Raw genomic sequence first — 24,981 nt, forward strand, 5'->3', positions numbered from 1 at the left:
AGTACTTTATAAAAAACTTTCATAAATGTAATATTACTGAGTTTGAGAAAACAACACTTGGAACTTTCAAATATGTAGAAGCAACCGTCTACGTCATAATTAAGCAGACAATTACAGCTATTAGCTAGGTAATTGCGCGATGTGTCAAATTAAATTATTTTTTTACTACATCCTAGATATTTTAGACAGTTCTTTATTTTAATTTGTTTTATTTTTTATAAAATTTTGAAAATATAAAAAACACAAACATTAACTGAAAAGCTTTATTATTTGACATACACATAAACACGTGCTTATCACCATGAAATAAATACACAACGTTAAATTCATAAGGAAAGTATAATTAAATGAAAGCCGTGGGAACAAAAAAAAGCGAAAATCTTCAAAAAACATATCTAAAGTCGCAATATCCCAAATTTAACTTGCGTATAATTACAAACATTATTTGACATTTTATTAAAACGCAAAAAAAAAATTACACTATTTGAAAAAGCAGAATTGATTTTTTTTAATAAAAGAAAGATCTCTTGCTACGTTTTTTTATGTAAAGAATTTACACAATGATTTTTAACAATTTTTTATATTTAAAAAGTTAGAAAAGCATATACATTAAATAGCTGCTGATCAAAAAAAAATATTTATTTACTTAGCAAACTGGTCAAGTTCTTCGAAGGGAATGAGCTTGGTGTATGAGAAGCTTCCGCCCTTCCACTGTCGCTGAACCTGTATTATGACCCCCTCTTCAGTTACTTCTCCGTTCAGAAAGTTGAAGTTTGCCAGCGGTGCCTCGCCTCTGGTTGGATTGGTTTAGTGTTATGAGCTACTTAGAGCAAAAATCTTAAGTGAATATTTGAATGTTGTTGGTAGGTTGTTTTTTATTTAAGATTTTAAGTAACTGATGCTTTTAGCAATGGAAAATTTAATTTTCCGTTGAAAAATGTATGATTAAAAGTATTTACAAAAATTATGGTTATAAACGAAAACATATTAGCTAACATCTTAATTTTCTAAATCAATTTACTCTTTATCTTAAAAAAAAGTTTTATTGGAATAACTTACACAAAATAAGTAGCTTTGACATAAAAAGATTAAATATCGATCACGAATAAGACATGTGTATTGCGTTTAAAATTAGTATTACTTCAAAAAACGTATTTTATAATCTTAACATACATTTTTATATATTAAAAACTTTAAAATTTTACGGTCAATTAAAATCCAATTATCTATAAACTTTTCTTTATAATAATTTTTTTATAAAATATCTCGTTCGGCATATGAATTAAAGGTTTTTTAATTTAAGTTATTAGTATACTTATTTATAAACCTTGCAAAATAATTTTTTGGTATAAAAACTTAATAGATTTACTACTAGCTGTATAAAAAAGCTAAACATTATAGTTTGATTAAACCAGGGGACGGCAAACTGCGGCCCGCAGGCCACATTAAAATTTTTATTCAGCTAATTTAATATATTAATATTTTTGAAAACACAAATACAAAATTTTAGTGTTATATTTAAAGGATATTCTATCGTCTAATTTTTTTTTGTTCAAAAAAATTATCTTTAAATATGTTTTTTAAAGCACATAAAAAAACGTTCCTTTTTGACCTACCGACCCCTGGATTAAACCATATAGGCTTTTTAAGTGTTCAAAAAAGCTGTGTATTTTCATAGGAGAGAAAAAATGTCTATTAATTATAAAACAAAACAAGTTAAATTAAAAAAAAATTAATTTACAACTTTCTTGAAACGCCACTAAATCATTTCAATCTAACTAACTTCTTTAAACGCTTATATGATTCAATATTTCTTTGTTGTACAGCTTAATTATACAGCTTGTGGTAAATTTATGACAATATCTTAACCAAAATGGCTATTTTGCAACGTATATACAAATACAACCACAAATTAACACTTTTTTATTAAAAACTAATCCGATTACGCAAGACTAACTCCAGTTTGAATCCTTTCGTCTGCGCCTGCTTCTGAACCGCTCCCAGTTCCTCCGAGTTGCTTTCGCTCTGCTCGTCGTAAAAGCTCGTGTCGAACGTCTGCGTCTGGTCCTGCTGCTGCTGCCCCCCGTCTTGCATGTCGTTCCTCGACGATGACTCGTACTTCTTGCCCTTCCCCTCGCCCAAGTTGAAGTGGGTTTGCGATTGGGCCTGCCTGCCGAAGTTTTGCAGCCGCTGCTTCTGGTTTTGGAACTCCGCACTCGCCTGTGTTGAGAAAAAGTTTTATTTTAATTGGCTAAGCAGGATATTTTTGAGTAATTTGTATGAAGTTATAACATTTTTTTTTATAAATATTACTAATAAGCATACCTAACTTAAGCCAAAAGTATACAAAAACAAAAAAGCTTATTTAATTGTTTCAAAAGTATATAATCATAAAAAAAATACTAAAAAAAATTCTTTAAATTTGAGTAAGTTGCATTAAAAAGTGTGCAACTTTTTAAAGGTATTTTGATTTGGTGTACTAAACTTTGTCAAGTTACTTAAAAAAATCTTTGAAACCACTGTAATTAATAAACTAAGAAAACTATCGGTTAGTCGCGTATTTTTGAACACATTTTTTCTACTTCATACCACTCTAAAATAACTTTATAATGAGCGTGACTATCTGATGAAAATCAAACGACTTCAGTAGCACAAATACGATTAGTTGGTTTTAAAATTGATTTTTTGGTTTTCGTTCTTCCAAAACCTCAACAACCGACTCACTTTGATGTCATCCATCCGCAGTTGGGACTGCATCTGCGACTGAGACGTCCCTTCTTTGGACTGAGCCTGTTTCTGAGATCTCAGCTGAAGATCCTCTCCGAACTCGTTTTGCGACTGGTCCCTCTCGCGTTTGCTCTTGCTGTCATCATGTCTTATCTGTGCCCTTGTCAGCATGCCTTCCTTCCCCTTCTTTTTAATTCGCTGTATCTTGTTGTAAAAGCTGCCAGTGTCTGTGAGTGGTTAAATTTTGATCTGTAGGTAATTCGAATGCAATTAAGCAACTTGATAAAGGTTAACTATCTACCTTTTTTTTTTGCCTTATAAAACTGTTTTAGGCTTTAGTTGTACCATTTTTTGTTTTATTACGAAAATAATCTTTCTGAGAAATAATAATAATATTTCTAATATTTAGCCACTTATATGTAAACTAAAGTTGTATTAAATCATTTGCTATAAAAAATTAGCTTACTATTTAAAAAATTAACTTGTGTTTAATAGATTGATAATAGCATATTTTATTGATTTTATCTTATAATTATTAAGTTATCAATTAGAGTAGGACTGGTCAACTTTTCTGGTTAGCAGGCCAGATTTACCAGAAGAAGTCTTTAAATTATCCTTGTATAATGAATATTTTTATATAAAAATGTATAACTGTACTTCTAATGAGAACTAAACTTTATAATTATGGTCAGAATAGTGCGTTTTATAGACTTTTTAACTGAACTTGTTCCAATGGCGCAACTAAAATACTTTTTATGTAGAACAAAAGCAGTATTTTACGTTATTCTTTTTTCAAGTTACTGTTTAAATATAGAATTTATATACAAAAGTGTTATAGGAAAGTATGGTTTCATAAATTTAGACGTTAGTCAAAAATTTATCTACTTAAGTTTAAATATTAAACGAAGTCTTGTTTTCAGAACGTTTCTTTACGTGATTTATTTTGTTTATGCTTTTAAGAATTGTAAAAGCATAACTACTAAAATTTAAGGTTTTTTTTACGATTATTTAACTAATTTAAATTTAGAAAAAAAAAAACTAGTGCTTTTAACAAAAACACAGCATACATTGTTTATAATAAAAAAATAAAAACTAAACTTTTCAAACCACATTTATAAAAATTTGGTTTAAAGAGTATTTCTTTCGATAGTTTATTTTATAATTAAAACTCCATAATGTTGTATTTTTTTAGTTGTTGTCTAATAAAGTACTTACTTTGATCTGCTGATGAGAATTGAGAACTTAGAATAAGTATGACAGAAAATACACAAAGTTGAAATTGAATTGTTTTCATACTTACTGTTTGTACGAACAAACTTGAATTTAATTGTTAATAATTCTAGAATAAATGTTTGTTCAGATTAACTTCGTATCATTTAGTCTATAGCAACTTTTTTGCTCTATTAAAATAAATAAATAAAAACACAGTTCTGTCTGAAATTTATTTTGTCTAGCCACCGTATATACTTTACGATAATTTTGTAGCTTCTTAAAGCACATGTAATCTCTATGAGCGCATGCCTAAAAGCCCCAGGCTTCTAGGAAAACTTAGGGAAAAAATACAAACAAAGTTCTGCAACCTTAAACACTTACTTAGATAAAAAGTCCTTTAAAAAGTTTAATTTTTTTCGTTAATATATAAGCTTTTAAACATAGTCTTTTAAAATAACTTACGAATAATGATAAATAATTGACATAACCTATAGAAATATTTAATTTAAGAAATCTACATACAAAATTTTCTAATATCCAAAAAAAAGTGGCTTTTGTAAATTTTAGTATTAATCTTTGTATCCTAATAAAGAAATTAATTTACTAGTTGTTATTCAAGTTTAAAATGTTTTTATAAAAGCCTGTTTTAGTTCTAACAAATTTGTTCATCGAAATATAATTGTTTTGAATAGTTAAAAAACTAGAGATTAAAACTTTTTACAGTAAACTTTTACTATATATATTAAACAAAAAAAAATCTTTAAATTGAAAAATATATATTTTGTCCAAACAAAACTACTAATGTTAGCTTGCTACAACTACAAACTATGTTTTTTGCATTTATATATAGCAGAAAAAAAAATTCCCGTTAATTATACATAAAACATGAAACTAGAGTTAGCGGTGAACTGATGGTTTATTTCGTATGGCGACGACATTTAACAAAATGTTTTAAACTAACGCGTACATGAAATTGGTAAATATCACATTAACGAACGACATTGAACTTATATAAATCGTGCGAACATTAAAGAAAACTCTTTCTAACTCACGTACATAAGTACTGCATATAGTTCGAAGCTGGAACTTGAAAATTTTGCACATGTGATGTTAGAGTAAGGTTTTAATGCAAAGTTTATTAAAAGTTTCTACAAAAAACTTTAAGAACAATAAAAATTCAACACTATTTTTTTTTAGTAAAACAAATTCTCGGTAAACACGTTTTTGATTTAAAATACCTTAAAAAAATAAAACTTGTCCTGGACAAGATTTTTAAAACGTATCCGTGGTGTGCGACTCAATAACCGAAAGGTTTTTTCTTGCACCAGATCCTAGGACCAAATATTTTGAGTGTATTTTTTGTCGTTCAATAAACTATATCAAATTTAAAGTTTACATTGAAAATGGTTACTAAAATGAAAATAAATTCAAACTCGTACAATTATGAACAAGTTTGCTAAGTAAAAATACTAAAAAATGCACATTAAGTAGTTGTTATTTAAAGAAACATTTTCAGTTTAAAAAATTATAAAAACTTTCGAACAAGTATAAACTTTCGACAAAGTGTACATAAACGAGTATATTTATTGAACAAAACAGTATTACATGACTAGCTCCACTCTTTCAAACCGAGCTTTCAGTGAATAAAGATTTTATTGTTTTGGAATACAGTTATCAAGATAACCTAACAAAAAAAGACTTAAAGTTCTATAGAAACTAAAATACTTATGCATTATATTTTTAAAAGTATTTAAATCACCGTTTATTTAGCAACTTTTTTGATTTAATTTTGTTTTTAAAATTGTTTAGTAATAAACTAAAATTTATGAAAACCTAATGTTTTTTAATACTTTAACATTAAAATAGTTATTTATCAAAAACATTTAAAAGTAAAAACTTGATATAAGTTATATCGAAGCATAAAAACTAATTTATTTGAAGTAAAAATTGTTATGTATATTAATAAATGTAAACTCAGCTGCCTAAATTGTTTTTATATTGTTTATAAATTGTTTGTTTTAAGTAATGCAGTTTACTGCAGAATTAATTTAATATTTTTCAGCATTATTGTGTGAAATACTACAGTTATTTAAAAACAATGAAAAGTGTTTTATGATTTACTTTGACTTAAACTTATATATAATCGAAATATTTTTATATTTAAAATACATTGTTTTTAATTATCTTTTAAGATTAAAAAAAGTTAGTTCGAAAATATTGTAAATCAATACTTCTATTTAAAATTATTAACTTTCAGTCTTTTAATCACTTTTTGCAATTTTTATAACAAACTTAATTTTTTTGCTAATAGTCTGACAAAGTTTACTGCTTGTTTAAATTTAACGTTGGAATATTATTGTAATTATATTTTATTAATTAAAATTATGTTAATATTATTTATTTGTTAGTCTTTAAGTATTTTATAAAGTATATGGTCCAAAATTATGATTCTAAAACTAAACTTATGTCTCAAATATAACAAATTTTCAAAATATTTGTGTAGTTATGGCTTAAATTAGAAACTTCCTGAGATTTTATGCGCATGAAATTTGAAAAAAATTTTGTACTTATTTAGTTATGAATTTTTTAAATGTTTAAGAAAAATAAATAAAGCTTTAAATTTTTTATTTGTTATTGAAATTGAACAATATATATTAAGAAAACTATTAAACAAAAGTAAATTTGTTTTAATATCTTAACGTAAATCATAGCATAAAAGTTGAGTTCTTATGTATATTAGAATATTATGGTTCATAGTTTAAAACTGAACTTTAGAGAGAAAAAATACAATTCTAATTTGACTTTGTAAACTTTTACGCAGAGTTGAAAGAGTTGTTTAAGATAAGTAAGTAATATTATTAAAAGATAGACAATTTTTGCTTAATTTTATTATAAATACACGATTAAATATGCAAAAACAGCTTTTTGATGATTTAAAACGTATGTGTGCAAATCGACTTCAAATATTCAGTAAGATTTTGATGTGATGTGTACCCCTCTATCCAACGAGCTTATCCTGTAAAGTAACACGTTTTATACTACTTATTTTATGTTAGGTGTAAAACTTCGCTCAATAGCAAATTAAATAATAGTTTTACGTAATTTTCAAAAAAAAAGGTTATATTACAACTCAAAGAAAGTCATTAATTATATTACTTATTTTGGTAAATAAACACTTCTACCTATTTGAATTTGGCTTTGAGACTGATGCTGAGAACCCCCATGACCATGTTGTGATTGAGACTGGCTTTGTCCTTGGAATCCTCCGTTACCAACTTGGACTTGGCTTTGAGATTGGTGCGAAGACCCTCCATGGCTTACTTGGGATTGAGACTGTCCTTGGAAGCCTCTTTTGTTCCATTGTCCCTGACTTTGTGACTGTCCTTGAGATCCACCATGACCAGATTGTCCTTGGCTTTGTGACTGTCCTTGCGATCCACCGTGGCCAGATTGTCCTTGACTTTGTGACTGTCCTTGAGACCCACCATGACCAGATTGTCCTTGACTTTGTGACTGTCCTTGAGAGCCGCCATGGCCAGACTGTCCTTGGCTTTGTGACTGTCCTTGAGACCCACCATGACCAAATTGTCCTTGGCTTTGTGACTGTCCTTGCGATCCACCGTGGCCAGATTGTCCTTGGCTTTGTGACTGTCCTTGAGACCCACCATGACCAGATTGTCCTTGGCTTTGTGACTGTCCTTGAGAGCCGCCATGACCAGACTGTCCTTGGCTTTGACTTTGTCCTTGGAATCCACCTCTACCTACTTGAATTTGGCTTTGAGACTGATGCTGTGAGCCACCGTGACCATGTTGAGATTGGCTTTGTCCTTGGAATCCTCCGTTACCAACTTGGACTTGGCTTTGAGATTGATGGGAAGAACCTCCATGGCTCACTTGAGATTGAGATTGTCCTTGGAAACCTCTTTTGTTCCACTGTCCCTGACTTTGAGATTGTCCCTGTGATCCTCCATGTCCATGTTGGGATTGAGATTGGCTTTGTCCTTGGAATCCTCCGTTACCAACTTGGACTTGGCTTTGAGATTGATGGGAAGAACCTCCATGACTTACTTGAGACTGAGACTGTCCTTGGAAGCCTCTTTTGTTCCACTGTCCCTGACTTTGAGATTGTCCTTGGGATCCCCCATGACCATGTTGTGATTGAGACTGGCTTTGTCCTTGGAATCCTCCGTTACCAACTTGGACTTGGCTTTGAGATTGGTGGGAAGATCCTCCATGACTTACTTGAGACTGAGACTGTCCTTGGAAGCCTCTTTTGTTCCATTGTCCCTGGCTTTGTGACTGTCCTTGGGATCCCCCATGACCAGGTTGGGATTGAGATTGACTTTGTCCTTGGAATCCTCCGTTACCAACTTGGACTTGGCTTTGAGATTGGTGTGAAGAACCTCCATGGCTCACTTGAGATTGAGACTGTCCTTGGAAACCTCTTTTGTTCCATTGTCCCTGACTTTGAGATTGTCCCTGGGATCCTCCGTGTCCATGTTGGGATTGAGATTGGCTTTGTCCTTGGAATCCTCCGTTACCGACTTGGACTTGACTTTGAGATTGGTGTGAAGAACCTCCATGGCTTACTTGAGACTGAGACTGTCCTTGGAAGCCTCTTTTGTTCCACTGTCCCTGACTTTGAGATTGTCCTTGGGATCCTCCATGTCCATGTTGGGATTGAGATTGGCTTTGTCCTTGGAATCCTCCGTTACCGACTTGGACTTGGTTTTGAGATTGGTGTGAAGAACCTCCATGGCTTACTTGGGACTGAGACTGTCCTTGGAATCCGCCCTTTCCTACTTGGACTTGGCTTTGTGACTGATGCGAAGAGCCTCCATGGCTTACTTGAGATTGACTCTGTCCTTGGAAACCTCTTTTACCTGTAAAATTATTTTGAAGTCATGAGAATTTTCAGCAATAAATAGTGTATGTAGCTTATGTTTTTTTATTAAATTCATTTTTTATTTGCTGCATTATATGTTTAATTCAACTTTAGATATATTAAACTTGTTTTGAAAATATAAGTACAAACATTTTATCAAAAAAAAACGTTTTACCGTTGACTAACTTAATAAATTAATAGTTAAAAGATATAAAATTTTAAGTAAACTTACTTTCCTGGATAACAAAGGGTTTTGCCGCAACAAAGGCAACAAATGCTGCAATTAAGATCAGCCTCATGATGGTTTATAAATCTAAAGAATGGGTTTAATTTAAAAGCCTTGCATAAAAGTATGTAATGACTACTCCAAATGTTAAAAATTACGGATTTTTTATACTTTAAATATTGGTTATAATGTTAAAGTTTATAACTTTGAATACTAGTATTTAAAAATTCTAACGTATTTTTTCATTAAACTTTAAGTAAAAAAACTCTTTTTGCTACATGTATTAATTTTTTTAAATATTTACAAAGTTTTACAATAGTTAAACATTTTTGACAGTTTTAAAAGGGTATTGTAAAAAAAAAGACATGGAAAATAATTGAATTACTTTATAAATAATGTTACTATACATTTGGGATATTGAGTACTTTTAACTGAGGAAATAAATATTTTGTATTTGTTTGTAAATTTAAAGGCTTTCAGATCTGATATTTTAAAAACAGTACAATATTGTTTATTTACACAGTAGTATTGACAAGTTGATAAATACAATAAAAATTAAGTTGCATATTCTTTATTGTAAAGTTTCATTGAAACGTTTAAGATAGTATTTATTAACAAAGTTCTAAAGTTAAATAACCTTTTTGACCTTTACTTTATATAAAGTTTAGTAATGTCGTATATATAACAAATGAATGAGAATTTTAGTTTCAATTTGTTATTTTGATAATTGTTAGAAACACTTTAAGCTACAAAAAATTACTTGAAAGTTTTTATTAATAAAACTTTGAAGATTTATCTCATAGTTCTACTTTGGTTTGTTTTAAAACTATGATTAGCAGTTAATTTCTAATCTTAGTTACGGTTTATAATATTTTTTAAAGTAAGTATAGTTAATGTATTAAAACTTTATTTATGGACAATGTATTACTTATTTACATTCACAAGCTTAAAGATTTTTAAAATTCTACTACAGGGCAACGAAAAAATTTTTTTGCTAGAATAGACAGTAAAACTTATTTCTACGAACCCTCACCTAACAGACTTTTATGAACTCTCTATGCTATAGATATAAAAATACTAGTTTTGCCTGAGCTAAAGTGTTTATCTACAATTCATTTTACAAAAAAAATTATAGTTACTGTACGTGATACTAAAAATAGCCTTGAAATCAAACAATAACTGTTTTCCTTTAAATATTAAAGTTTTGAAGATTAAAATATTATATTAAGTTTAAAAGATTATTGAAAAAAGAATTAATCTTTAAGTTTAACAAAAAAAAACTATAAATTACATTCTTAATAAAAACTAGCTTGTTTTTTCGTTTAAAACTGAACATTTTTCTTAAACTTTTTATTACACAGTATATGAAGTCAGTGTTGCTTTTTTTGCTATTAGAACAAACACAATGTATACTTTACGGTACTTTGTAAAAAATAAAGTTTTTCTTAAATATGGCTTGTGATATCAAAAAATACTGATCTTAGCTTATAACTAAAGAACAGCACCTTTTTAACTAATAAAACTTACTAAAAAAAGCTAAGAGAATATTAAGTATTAATGTTATAAAACTATATAAACTTATCTTATAGTAAAGATTTACTAAAATAAACTTAGTTTAAAATCTAAACAAGCTCAATTTTATTTTTCGAAATAATTTACTGAACTATTAGTTTTCAGTATATGAATGATAACATTTCTACAATGTTAATTAAACCTTGTGTTTTAAAACATTAAATTTGGAACTTTTATACCAAATAAGAAAGTGAGGTCACTGACCAACATCTAAGAAAAAAACTAGCTAGAAGGGCGTTTTTATTTGTCAATCATCAGACAAATAACGCAAACAAACAAATTATGTACATCTTCCTTTTGTTTTAATAACTTTTAAATAAGTTTTTTATAGACGTAAATGAATACTAATATTTGTTTAAGTTCTGTAAAAAAATTTACTGCTTTTATTAATAAAACTAAACTGACATATTCAGATATAATTTTATACCAGAACACATTATAAAAAAGATAAATATTCTTTATACAAAACAAACTATAAAACAACATTTAAGTCTTGGACAAGACGGGAAACTGTATCCAATAGTGTACGACTCAATAACTGAAAGGTGTTTGAACCAATTGTTATGAGCGCTTTGTTGTCGTTCAATTAACAACTTAAGAATTATAGAAAAAAAAACTAATTATTTTTGAAATTTCATAAAGAGTATCTTTATAAAATCTAAAACGTTCATTTTTAGATAAAATATTTCCAAATTAAATACTCAATAAAATCAAATACATAAGAATAAAATAATAACAGTAATATTTTTTAACTACTGAAGTGGTTCGATTTACGACATTCTTTATGCTAAAATTGAGTATTTTTGGTCCAAAATGGATCGCTTTTAAACTTATCAACGACAGTTATATATTTTTAGGAGTAAATTATTTTCAAAATTAAGTGCTAATTTTAAGTATGCGTGCTACTATTTTTTTTTATATGTATGTTTATCAACTACGTCTGTCAGACTTTAATAAGTACTATAGTCCTGGACAAGACGTTGAAACGTATCCAATCGTGTGCGACTCGATAACCAAAATATTTTTCGTGCACAAGCTCCTAGGAAAAAATATTTTGAGTGCTTTTTTGTCGTTCAATGAACAATATTAAAAGTACTAAATATTAAATAGGTCATTATGCGCATAAGTTATGTGTTCAAAAGTAGTACGGATTTTTATAAAAAAACTTTAGATCTTTAACGTTTATTTTTCTGTTTTCTTAAAGCAATATGTAAACTTTATTACAAGGGATAATAGTAATTTTTAGTAATTGGTTTAGGGCTCTAAACTTTAATTTTGAATTTAAACTTTACTTTTTTATCAAAAGCGCCTTAGTTTAACTTGGTTTTCTTGTTCTGCAACATAAACTCTTATGTAGTTATAGTTTGATAAATAAGAGACAAATTAGTTTGAAAGAATCCTTGATTAAAGACTGTTTTTTAAAAGCTGTTTTTTTACTTTAACTGATAAGTTTGAAAGAGTAATTTTTTAAACATTTTATTTACATTATTTTCTGATTATTTCTAACAGACCGTATGATTTTCTTTTGTAAAATAGGATACAGTATATGTCTGTTTATTTTAGATTATTGTTATATTTTTGTACACCAAGTCGTTAGACCAAACTTTTTGAGCGCTTTTTTTATTTTTCATTAAACAATACATTCCAACTAGTATAAGGTTTTTGTCTGTTAACTATGAAATTATAGTGTGCATTTCGATTTGTAGTAGTTATTTTTCATTATATTAACAAAAACTATATATCATACTTTATTTAAAAAGGTCTGCTTTTGTTTGTAGGTTTGAAAAAGTATTTATTTTTTCTGTTGTGCATTTCATAAATATCTTGAATAAACTTATAAGAAGAATAAATTATGTCAATGGAACTTTTTAAAAACTTTACCTAAATATACATTAAAGTAATTTGTGGTATACTTGAATCATATATTTATGTTATTTTGTTTTAAATTAAACAGAATAAAATATAAAAACAAACAAAAAATATTTTTATGGAGTTGAAACACAAAAGAATTTAAAACTTTATTTTAATTTAACTTTATATAAAGGTCAACTTAAAATGTTTATTAGTTACAGTTTTACATATGACATTTATCAAGGCGCCAAACAAGAGATTTTAATTACAGATTAGGCGAGGGTGAATAGTTTTACAGTATGTTTACTAGGACATTAGATAAAAATATTTGCCGAGACTTGAACTTAATAAAAGCATGAAAATTGTACCGCCCATATCTTGATATTTAAGGAAGCAAACAAAACTTTCTTGGCAGAAATACGATTGGCTCAAATGAACAACGTGCGAAATCATTGTTTAACAAGCGGGTGTATTTGTAAAATTTTGTTTGAACGTTAAAGTTGTAGAGAAAGTTGTATTTGCGAAGGATTAACACTTGGCCTTAGGAATGTTTATTTGTAATTTTTGTTTACAATTTAAACGCAGTTTCAGTGTACTAAAAATCACTGTAAACTTAAAGTAACAGCTTTTAACAACTTTCTCTTCTTTTTCATCTTCGAATGTATAATTATTGTGTAGTTGTACTTCACGTTTAAATGAAAATTTATAAATAAGTTTTATTTTTTAATTTTATATGATACTAAATTAAATAATTTTGTTAAGAATCTTATTTTAATTCTTTTTTGAATTTATTTTGCCTTTTTAGTATTAGTACAAAACTTAAGTTTTGTGCTATATTGTTTAATTTTTACACGTAAAAAATGTAAATCTTAATTATATTTTGAAATCTACAAATTCTAACACTTTTATCAATTATTACAAATAATCTTTTTTTGAAACATACTTTTAATACTAAATTCAATATTATTTTCTAAAAACATTTCAAGTTTTTTATGAAAATTTATTTCATAAAGTATCATACAAAATTTATATAAACACACTTTATTAAGTTTGATAAATGTCAACAACATTTTATCATGTTAGTTTATAAGCTGAAAATTTTATAATAAAAAATTCTTCTCTGAGTGAAAAACATCAGTAAAAATTTAAAAGAAGTTATAAAGCTTAAGACTACAACTGTGGACGATTTTATCAAAAAAAAAAAGAAATTAATTGTTGTATGAGGATAATTGTATGATTAAAATAGTAAAAACTTTAAAATCATTTTAAGTTTATCACTTATTATTGATGAATTTTCAGTAGATAAAGAATAAAATCCAGATATTTTTATATGTATTTAAGAAAAAGTGTTATAACAAAAACATGTGCTATGTTTTTTAATAAATTAGAAAAGTATAATAAATTATTTCAAAATAATGTTAAGTAGATAATGCATACTTCGTACATTTTATATGTAAATTTACTCTTTCAAGTAAAATCAAGCACAAAAACTTAATAGAAAAAACCTGTTTTTTTTTTCTAATGTATTTAACAAGTTTAAAATCGCAATTTTTTTTTCTAATATTTAGGTTGCTTTTTAGATTGCTTGATGAAAACTAATAAAAAAGTAACAAAGTATCAGTAGTATTTATTCTTAAAAGTTTAATTTTAAAAAATGTATTCTACCAAATACAAACCGTATAAAAAACAACATAATCAATAATTTTATTGAACTTTATAAAGTTTATTAATCTTTTATTAACTAATTTTTATATCTCCTTAAAGCTTTTCGACAACTATAAATACTCTATTCTGTATTTTGTTTGTTTGTGTTACATTTCAAGTTGTTAATAAATTCCAAATGCAATTATTGTTTTATACTTGCTTTTCTGAATATTGCCAGCTTACTTTTTTAAGCATATAAGATTATGTTGACCTTAGTAACTTTACAAGTTTCAAAATTTATTTGTAGCAAAACCTAAATACAACTTTTTAAAAGTTTTTTAATTTTTTTAAACATTTATGTTCATTGTCAACCTATTTTTTCTATAGTTTTCTGTAAGATTAGTTTTATTTGTACGCTTAGGTGAAATTATCTCTGTTGCTTAAAAATATTAAACTTAACTTTATTTTTACGGAAAAAAAAAAAGAAAACTTTTATAAAACGCTTTACTAAATTTTGATTGTTTTATATTATACATTAAAAACTTCCTAAACAATTGAACAAAAAAGGTATAAAAACAACATACACAAAACCATTTTGAAATTTTGTTTTTCTAAGAATCTATAATAAAAAAGCAGTTTTTCTGAGAATAAAATGTAATATCATAAAAAAAAATCAAAGTTTAATCTATATCAGTGGTCGGCAGTCATTTAAAGACACGGGCCAGTTTTTTAAAAAACCTGCTTGCGGACCGCACGGTTTAGCAAAAAGTTATCTTTGGGCCGTATTTTTTTTTTAAATAAATGTAGCTATCAGTATATAAATACTACTACAAAAACAAAACTAAACGATCAATAAATAAAACCTAGTAGATAGTAGTTTTTTAGAATACTTATTTTAAGTTTTTTTAACCTTAAAGTATAATTTTTTTAGCTGAGAATACCTCCCGGGCCGCAGGTTTTTTGTTTTGAGGAATACATTTGGCCCGCAGGTCCTGTTTGGCGACCTCTGATCTAGATAAATATTTCTAATAAGAAATTTACAGTTTAAATTTTAAACATGTAGTTGTAAAATATATTTGTTTAACATAAAAACATTTAAAGTTAAAAGCTCTTAATAAAAGCCTCTGTAATTTGAATAAAGTTTTAATAAACCATATAACAAATATTTGTTCGTTTATTATTCTATTCACCTATCTCAAACTAAATATTCATTAAACTTTTTAATATTTTTTCATATTTTATTTGGGTGTGAAACAACGATTTCTTGTTCTTTTTAACTGAAACAAAAATGCTGAAACAATGTAAATAAAGACGATTAAAAACCAAAACATTTCAAATTAATATCGCTGTAGAAATATTCTAAAAATACAAATAAAAACTTCACCAGTAAAAGTTAAACTTTAAAAGATACAGAGTTTTTAACTTTTTACCTTAAATAAATTGAACAGAAAAGATTTGTTTTTACTATTAATATTTTTTGTTGTTAATATTTTACTTTCAAAATATTTTTTATGATTATCTGCTAGTAATAACTTTGGAAACAGTTTTACTTTTATTAATAATAACAGTTTAAAAGTTTATAGTTCAAATTTAAAAAGTATGTTACACTTAATTGTTTTGATTTCACCGATAAACAATAGCAAACTGTTTGATATGTGTCTATTTCAGATTTCTTCATAAGTTTTAAATATCTGTTTTTCCTGTTATCAGTTAAAAATTAGATACTACTTGCTTTTGATAATGTGTACAGTTACTCATATTAAGTTTTTAAATAAAAATCAAAAACGTAATTACTTTTAAAAATTTAACGATACTTCTTTAAAAGTTAATTTAACAACATAGCTCTACGGAGATTTAACTCAAGTGGTAAACCTACCTATAAAACTCTATAGAATTGTATGATTAAATAAGAATAAAGTAAAAACGCTTCAACTTATTTAAAATTAACAGAAATTTATAAAAAATTTATAAAAAAATATTTTTAAGTAAAAACCGCTTATCACTTATATTTTTACTTGAATGAACCCGGTTTTACTTGAAAGTTATCTTTAAATAAAATGAAAGTACTAGCACAGGAAGTGTTTGTTTGTATCTTATTGACAGTAAAGTTAAACTGTATTTACAAATTACTGCTTGTTTGAAGGCGCTTAGACCGTTTATTTAAAAAATATCTTTAGTTTTTTTTTAATATTTTATTTGAAAATGCTTTAAAGTATCAATTTAAACAAGCTGATTAACAAACAAATAAGTAAAAAAAAACTAATAAACTTAAATATTTACTTTAAAATTTTTTAGTGATGTTTTTTTTTATGTATTAGACTAGTATTTAACAAAGTGTACAGTACACCTGTGCACAGTAATGAACTTAGGAACTAATTTATTATGTTTATAAATTAAAAGGAGATGGAAAAAAGGTTTTAAAGGTATATTTATTATTTTATTTTAATAATTTTTATTATGTTTTGTGTTAAGAAAAATATCAAACTTTGTTAGTAGTAGTTTTGCAATAAGTAAATTTTACTTAACAACTTAGAGTGCATAGATTTTCTTTTTTAGTGGTTCATAGTGCGCTGCTTTAGATTATACAACCAGTGAAGTAAGCTTTTGGGCTCAAAATGTATCTATATATTTTATTAATTAATTAAGTTAATTTACTAAACTAAATCTCCATACGTTTATGTACCAAAAAAGTATAATATAAAAACTAAATATTGAAGATTTTTTAACTTTTGTTTTGAATGTTTTATAAAAACTCGACTTCCACAACTTAACCATTTTTTGTTTTATAGTCTAAATTAAAAAAATATTTACTTTTGTAAACAATAAAAGTTTCTAAAGCCTAATGTTTGTCTACTTTACAAAATTTTTGAAATATTAGTTTTAGAACTATTTATAGGTTTTTTTAACTTTAATTAACTTTTTCAGACTATATGTACTATGTAGTATATATTCATTACGACTTAAACTCTTAAAACTTACTTAAACATTTGCATACAACTTATTTTAAAAGTCTTTTGATACTTTATGAAACAAGGTTTTAACTGCCTAAAAATTTAATAAAAATGTAAGATGTTTACAACAGAGGTCTTAAACTGTTCAAAAGGCTGTGCATTCTTTATTCCTTGAAAATTAAATATGTAAACATCATAATATAAAATACGAATATATTTAAAAGACTTAATTTTTTTTTTGATTGTATTGATATATAAATAACAAGTTGTTGTATCATACTATAATTAACCTTTTATAAGAACTCATTATAAACTCATTCAAATATGTTTTTCACATTAATAAGTTATACGTGCACAAATAGTTACTACTTAAACAGTTTCTACATAATATACTGTGCACAGGTGCATATCGTGACAACCACTAGTTAAAAGCATTTAGAGTTTAGACTTAAATATCTTAGAATACTTTATTACTAATGCTATGCTAAAAACTAATATTCCACAACTACGTTATTAGCAATAAATACTTCCCCGTTTTAAAACTTACTCTTGTCACGTATTTTTTTTACTAATTCATGACTTAAATTTTTATGATGTATATATGCTTCGAGTGACTTTTTTTTAATCGTTTTAGTTCATAAGGTGTTTTTATTTCAAATAAACTTCTACCTAACTAGCTAAGAAACATTAACTTATAATTTTAGTTAAATTTTTGCTAGTAATAAACTCGATAACATTTTAATGTCGAAAAACATTTATAATAGTTTTAGTATAGGCTTTAAGTGTGTATGGTAACTATAAGCTAGTTTTTAGGTTGTACTTTTAAAAATTTTAGTCTATACAGTGTTTATGAACATATAATTTTTAGCAAATGTTTTGTACATTGTTTAACATGCATTTACTGAAATTTCAATTACAACTATGTTGAAAAATTATCTTTTTTTCAGTGAGTGTTTAAAGTTACAAAATAGTAATAATCATCAAACTTAATAGTATAGGTATTTGTTAATGTATCATGATAAAAGTCATAATGATATTACTTATACATATTTTATCTTGCCTAAAAGCTTCAAATACTGAACAACAAGATTTGAGAAAAATTTTTGGTGATCTTAACATTGGATCACCAATAAACTGTCCTTATTTATCTAACAAAACATTCCCCCTACAACCTAGGGAATGCTGCACAAACTTGACAAACTACTTCAACGATATAATAAGATCGCCTTATTTGATCAAGTTTTCGTTCACTAGATTTTTTTACCTACTAAAGTCATGGAACTGTACGGAGGAGATTGATTTTATGTGCAAGGATGATATGTTTGAACACACTGATTTTACAAGCGCAATAAGGAAAAAGTTTTGTTCAAGATCACGGTTTGAAATGGAATGCTTAGAACGGGTCAGTCAACTACCTTTTAAAAGCAGTAACTGGAATGAATTTGTGAATTTTGTTTCTTCACATACATTAACAAACGAGCAATTAATGGATAGCTGCTTTCAAGCTGCTGTTTATGATAGCACTGCAGAAGGAAAGTTTGTTGAAGTTGGGATTGTAAATTTTATGATTTGTTCAATTGCGTGGAACGGCTTTGATCTGTCAACTGTTAAAAACATGCACATTACTGTATGGAATGTTCTAACCAATAGGTTTGTTGTTTGAATTTGAATACATACTTAATTTTTGTTAGCTTAGGTAAAAGTATGTTTTAGAGTTTATAATTTTTGCTTCATTAAGTTTGAAATTTTTATATTGTTTTTTAAATAATATTCAATTAAAGAAATCTTCTAACATAGTCTACAATCAGGTAACTATTTATAATTAAATAAAATAATGAAGCATTTTTATAGTTGCAAGTGCATATTACGAAATAAAATCCATCTAAATAAAAGTGATACTAAATAAAAAAAATTTTTTTTTGATAGTTGCAGGGCAAAGCTAGTATTTCTGATGGCAGTGATCTTTTTACTTTCAACAATTTGCTTCATTTCAAACTCTTTAACAATTATGACGATATACAGAAACCAAAGCTTTCGTCATAGTCAACACGTATACCGGGTTTTTATTGCTTTTAATGACATCTTATTGCCACTGATCGTAACACCATACATGATACACAGTTTCATCACTCAGTCTTTTTATCAGTTAAAGTATGATAAAACAGAAATATATACAAAAACTCAAAACACAAACTCATCAGGCGCAATTTATTTTTATACACCGTCTTCCGACTATCTTTACTTGTTCACCGATTCCTATTTAAATTTTTTCGGATTTGTTTCAACAATAGTTTTGTACTGCTCTAACTTCACGCTAATTTTAGCTTCTTTTGATCGCTTTTACGCTGTCAGCTTTCCATTAAAGTACCGTAAAAATATTTCTGAAAAGTTTACCGTGAAAATATGTATATGCGTCTGGAGTTTGATAACTTTGTTTGGTTTGTTACCCATTTTTACGAAATCACTGTACTACAAAGTACGTAGTAGAGCTCTGATAACTATGCACGGAAAAAACTCGATCGTTATTAAGTCAATACTGTTCGGATTACCCATACCTTTGATTTGGATCGTTAGTCTGTTAACTTTTGTATTGGTAAGAAGAAAATCAAGGAAAACTTTTAGTGTTAGAAGCAATGATAACAAGAGGGAAATTAAGTTAGCAGCGACTCTACTGCTTATGGTCCTGACGTTCACAATAAGTGTGCTCCCGTTTACTGTTCTGTTTTTGCTTCTGCTTTCTATGAAGCCTTACGAAAAAATATCCGACGTCGATTTTAATGTGCTTGAAGCGTTGCTTAATTTTGAATGGTTTGCTTTTATGCTTTTTTTGTTCAACTCAATGTGGAACTTTTTTATTTATAATGTAAAAGATGTTAAGTTTAGAAAAGAGTTTTACAAAAGTATTCTTATTATCGTTCGCTCCATTAAGTGTAGTTGTTATTTCAATAATGATGCAGAAATTGTTTCACCGAAGAGTAGTCATGTATCCAGTTATACTAGAAACTTGAAATCTAATTAACTTGTTATTCGAATAAAAAATTATTGATTATACTTTTGTGTTTGTACTCAGATTATAAAAAGCCAAAATGCTCAAACAACATAATTAATTAGATATGAACTATCCTCAACAAAAAAAACCTAACTTAGTTCGACACAGATAATGTACATATATTCTAGTTTTGTAAAAATGTAAGGTTTGTGTTTGAATAAAACAGTTTTTTTACATTACACTTTAAATAAATCTATGATACCATACCTGTACTTTATTCTGGTTTTTCATACTTTTCTTAAAGCAATCTGAAAAATCTTTTAAGCAAAATGTACTTTTATTGTGATTCTAGGTTGCTTACACTGAAGAAGAATAAGCAAAAGAGGTTTGGTTTATCAATTTTTTTTTGCTTTTTTTTTTCAAAGTATAAAGTTAACAAAAAAAATGTATAAAGTTTGCGCTTGTTTGTTAACTCTAATGTTTTTAAATATTCAATAATACTTTTTTATTTTTTTAAATGACATCGTAATAATTTTTTATCACAAGTCTTCAAAATAGTTTAAATCATCTACGAAATCGGGCTAAAAAAGAAAATCTAAAATCAGGTCAAGATCTAAAAGGAAGTCTAAATTTCAAAGACGTAAAAAATAAAATTTGTGTCTATATTCTATGATATACAAATCATTTTACGGATAGTAACACTTTATTAATTTTTTTATTTAGAAGTAAGCTAACTTTTTATTTGTCTTTAAAAGTTTTGAAACCTAACAAATTGCTATAAATAAATTGACAGGTTAAAGCACAAAGTATACGTATTGCAGTTATAATCAACTATAAGTTAAAACGATTTTTGGTTTTAATTAGTTTCTCATTTAATGTTTAATTTTTAAATGTGTTTTTAACTTTTACAAAAATAAAAGTTGTTGACAATTTAGAATTAATTTTAAAAAGTTGATAGTCTTTAAATACTTAAATGTTTTAACAACTTGCTGCTTGTTTGGTTTCTAAAAAATTAAAAAAAATTGTTTTAAAAATAAATGGTCAAAAGTTCTTAATACCAGGTAACTAAAATGTTTTTCTAGTATATAAGTTCGTCTTCTAGATTATTTAGACATTTCGTGCGGAGTAACTTTAATTTTTCTTATAAGATAGTATAACTAGCTATAAAATATCGTTTTATCTTTATAATTTTGTTATGGTTTTGTTAGAAACTGATTTTTTGTTGCAATAAAACTAAGATATTTAGTACTTGATCATGTGTTCTTTTAATTTTAAGTATTTTTAATACTTATTTAAACTAGAAAAGTTTTTGATTTTATTTTAATTTAAATATTTAAACTCAAAAGCTTTAGTAGCGTGTATAATTTATTCAAAGACATTTTATTAGTTTTATGTATAGATATTAGTTATAATAAATGTATTTTTTGTTAACTTCAAATCTAAATTAGCATTTTCTAATCAAACTAATAACAGTTCAAAGGTTTACTTTCCTAAGAGTCAAAACTTAAAGTTATTTCTTGTTAAAAGAAAACTTTTAATAATATGAAAAGTAAAAAAGTTCAACGTAGGGGATCGAAACACTGCGGCCCGTAATTAAATAAGTATGCGGTTCCCAAATATGGTAAAATTTCACAATTTTGCTTTTAGATTAATAATAACTGTTTATAACAAAATACTAGTACTTTGTTGTCGATAAATTTATCACATTTTTTGTTTAAATAATGTTTTTAAATTAACTACAACAGCTATTTAAGATAACTGAGAGCTGCAGAAAAAATATATAGTGCGATCTGCGAGCAATTTTTCCAAGAAAAGTTGCCTAGTTTACTTATTAAAGGTTGCCGAACCCTCGACTAAAACAGTTTCTATATCGTAAGCAAGTTAATGAAAAGTATACTTAATTTGTATAAATAATTCAAAATTTAAAGCTGTAAACTAAGTTTTTAAAACTAAATTGAAGCTTTAAGAAACAAAAGCAAATCATATGATAGACCGTTTATTCAATTTTATTTTCATTGACCTTTTTTAATTTAAACATCAATCAAGATTTAAATGTTTTTTTATTAACTTTGTTTGGTTTAGTTTAGTTATAAATGAATTTGTCTTATTCATTTAAATTGATTCAAAAACTTCAGAAATATCTAAATGTAGAATTTATGAAATAATGTTTTTTAAGTTTTTCTCTAAAACTATACTTTGGTGAAAAACCTCGAAAACGAACAAAAACGATTAAAAATAAGTTAGAAAAAAGTACCACTTTTATAAGTTTTCACACTAAGTATAAAAATATACAGAGCCTTGTTTTTTTACAACTTACGCTTAATTTGAGCATTTAGTTTTTAATTCTAGCATGCTCTGAATTTTCTATTCGTGTAAGATAAAATATTTAATAAACTATTTTTTTTAGCTATTATTACCATATTTTCTAAATACTTTTTATAGATATCTGCTAGTAACACCTTTCAAAACAGATTTATTTTCATTACTTGTAAAGTTTAATTATTTAGAAGTTTTTTTGTAAAATTAACATATTATGTAAATTTATATCTATTTATTTATTGATAAACAGCAGTAAAAAGTTTGATACATGTCTTCACAAAATTTCTTCAGTGAAAGATGTTTCATAAAATGTAGAATTCCCATATTTCCTGTTAAAATGAAAAACTTATATAATATTGGTTTTAGACTATGTTAACAGTTATGTACTATATATAGTTATTTTTAAACAAAAAATTTTTTTAGCTTATTATACTAAGGATATTTTATTATGTTAAATAATAAACACCGTTCTACAAAGTTTTAAACAATTTTTTGAATTACCTTACTAAAACTCTGTCGAACTGTGTTTTTAATTAACATAAAAAAATATTTTAAGTTTCAATAAATTAAGTTTTTTTTTTTCTTAAAATATTATACACCCTTTAAGTATTTTAAAAAATATTTACATAATTGCGAACGGTTTTATACTTTCAACAATTTTTATATCTGTAACTAATATAAAACAACTTTCTTATTACAAATTATATCAGAACAAAACATTTTTTTAATATGTTTTCCATTGTAATTACAAGATGTAATGTTATTTTAAAAAATAATTTTAAAACATTAATCGTCTTAAAAATACATTAGACTGTCTCTTAATAAAATATTGCATAAACTTATAATTCATTCTATTTATAAAGGCCATTTTTATTTCACAATTCTAACTTACGGTTTTTTTTTACTTTTTACGGCTTCCTGATTTAGACTTCTTTTTGGATTTCTTTGACTTGCTTTTGGATTTGCTCTTTGATCCCGACTTCTTAGAGGATTTGGATTTCTTTGAAGACTTGGTCTTCTCGGAAGATTTAGGCGTTTTCGGAGGCGGTTTAGGTGAGTCTGGTTTGTCATTGCTGCCGTTATTTCCATTATTATTTCCACTGTTACCTCCATTATTGCCTCCGTTGTTGCTCCCCGAAGTCTGACACTGCGACTGTCCCTGACCTCCCTGCTGTTGGTTCTGGCACTGAGTGCCCTGACCGACCTGCGACTGTCCCTGATGCTGGATCTCAATGGTGATCTGGCTCTGCCCCTGGTGTTGGAAGCCGCGTTTGTCTTTGTTGGCAACTTTTTTGCTTTCGGTTATGGTTTCTGCTTCGGGCTTTTCAGCTTTGACATCTTCTACCTGAGGTTTATCGAACTTTCCTGTTTCAATTACTAAGTAATCACTTTTACTACTATTTAACCATGAGTGTTATGTTTTTAAATTCTCAAGTTCTTTGTTATATTAGAAACGAACGTTCTGAGTGTATTTAAGTTTCGAAAATACTAAATGGCTATTTTTATTACTCCAAATTTGTTTTAAATAAAACCACAAATACATCTTTTTATAAAATATCAATCTAAACTTTATACAATGTCAGTCAATGCTGGGAAAAAAACTTACAGTTCATTAAATTTTTAAACTTCGGTTCTTAAATTTAGTTAACTACACAAAAATAAACTTGTTTGTGCTTGTTATTAATGTATAATTTTCTGATTTGAAAACTTTTTAAAATAATTTATTTTTGTTTAACCTAAATATATTGTTTTATAAAAAAATTGTCTAAAAATACTTAATTTTTGAATCAAAACTTTATAAACTCAAAAAATTTATTTATATCAGTACTTTTTTAAGAATAAAACTACTTACCTTTTTTCACAACATAAGTTGATTTTGCTGCAACAACAGCTACTAAGGCTGCAAGTAGTAACAACCTCATTGTTAGAATATAATTTTCTGTAAAAACTCACACTGATTAGTATCTAATTGATACAAGCTTTTGTCTAAATGCTTAACATAAAATCAATCCTTGTTTAGAAGTTTTACAGTCAAAAGTTGTGCAGCTTTTTTATATCAAGAACTAAATAAATTTTTAATATATAATTTTAACATGTTTATCTTTTAAAAAATCTAACATAAGCTGGTTAATAACAAACAACTTTTGATGCAATTTTCACACCTTAAAACCGCAAAAAGAGATTTATAAAACTAGCTTGTAGCTTATATACAACTTTTCCTAACTAAAAGTATGTCTTAGTGCTGTGGTGATTATTTAAAAACAAGACAATGGTTGGGCGTCTTTTGTTTAATTATCATTAAAAACAAACATTAATTTACGTACTCTTCTTATAAACGTTTAAAAATATTTGTTCAACGTAACAAGTCTTTAGTTAATTGAACATAAAAAATGAATAAAAATTAAGTTTTGCGTCAATTTAGATTTTTTAAGACATTACAAAACTTTTACATTTTCTCCGAAACAGTGATTTAAAGCTTTCTCATAATTATTTGCAACAACTTTAAAATATTAAAAAACCACTTAATATTTTGGTCCAACTAATATGTTTAGTTATATCAGGGTTGCCAAAAGTTTTTTGTAAACTTCTTCTTGGTTTTCTTAAT

At 26.6% G+C, this 24,981-nt stretch overlaps 3 protein-coding genes across 4 annotated transcripts; 1 reads left to right on the forward strand and 2 right to left on the reverse strand.

Moving 5' to 3' along the window:
* Positions 1–370: 370 nt before the first annotated feature.
* LOC145847635 (uncharacterized) lies at positions 371–4,066 on the reverse strand. Of its 2 annotated transcripts, none has more exons than XM_082953661.1 (4): positions 3,943–4,066; positions 2,725–2,954; positions 1,958–2,220; positions 371–793 (listed from the first exon to the last, which is right to left on the reverse strand). In XM_082953661.1, the coding sequence occupies exons 1-4, from the start codon at positions 4,019–4,021 to the stop codon at positions 643–645; spliced, it is 723 nt and encodes a 240-aa protein (XP_082809787.1). In that variant the 5' UTR covers positions 4,022–4,066; the 3' UTR covers positions 371–642. The 2 variants fall into 2 exon arrangements, with proteins under 2 accessions (XP_082809787.1, XP_082809792.1); XM_082953666.1 differs by having other exon boundaries at positions 2,721–2,954.
* A 3,029-nt stretch (positions 4,067–7,095) lies between these two features.
* On the reverse strand, positions 7,096–9,123 carry LOC145836564 (uncharacterized). The gene is made up of 2 exons (XM_082944361.1): positions 9,057–9,123; positions 7,096–8,822 (listed from the first exon to the last, which is right to left on the reverse strand). Exons 1-2 carry the CDS (start codon positions 9,121–9,123, stop codon positions 7,096–7,098), a joined length of 1,794 nt encoding a protein of 597 aa, XP_082800487.1.
* Positions 9,124–18,094: 8,971 nt separating this feature from the next.
* Positions 18,095–20,344, forward strand: LOC145829558 (uncharacterized). Its single transcript, XM_082937399.1, has 2 exons — positions 18,095–18,718; positions 18,995–20,344. The coding sequence occupies exons 1-2, from the start codon at positions 18,099–18,101 to the stop codon at positions 20,085–20,087; spliced, it is 1,713 nt and encodes a 570-aa protein (XP_082793525.1). The 5' UTR covers positions 18,095–18,098; the 3' UTR covers positions 20,088–20,344.
* The last annotated feature ends 4,637 nt before the right edge of the window (positions 20,345–24,981 follow it).

The sequence above is a fragment of the Thalia democratica genome, chromosome 1 (assembly GCF_965202585.1).
Source record: "Thalia democratica chromosome 1, ktThaDemo2.hap1.1, whole genome shotgun sequence".
Taxonomy (NCBI): domain Eukaryota; kingdom Metazoa; phylum Chordata; class Thaliacea; order Salpida; family Salpidae; genus Thalia; species Thalia democratica.

Coding starts and splice junctions, on each gene's coding strand:
- LOC145847635 (XM_082953661.1), bottom strand. CDS start 4,021: ATGAAAACAATTCAATTTCAACTTTGTGTATTTTCTGTCATACTTATT. Junction 2,955..3,942: donor ATTCTCATCAGCAGATCAAA/GTAAGTACTTTA, acceptor AACCACTCACAG/ACACTGGCAGCTTTTACAAC. Junction 2,221..2,724: donor TGCGGATGGATGACATCAAA/GTGAGTCGGTTG, acceptor TTCTCAACACAG/GCGAGTGCGGAGTTCCAAAA.
- LOC145836564 (XM_082944361.1), bottom strand. CDS start 9,123: ATGAGGCTGATCTTAATTGCAGCATTTGTTGCCTTTGTTGCGGCAAAA. Junction 8,823..9,056: donor ACCCTTTGTTATCCAGGAAA/GTAAGTTTACTT, acceptor ATAATTTTACAG/GTAAAAGAGGTTTCCAAGGA.
- LOC145829558 (XM_082937399.1), top strand. CDS start 18,099: ATGATATTACTTATACATATTTTATCTTGCCTAAAAGCTTCAAATACT. Junction 18,719..18,994: donor TGGAATGTTCTAACCAATAG/GTTTGTTGTTTG, acceptor TTTTTTTGATAG/TTGCAGGGCAAAGCTAGTAT.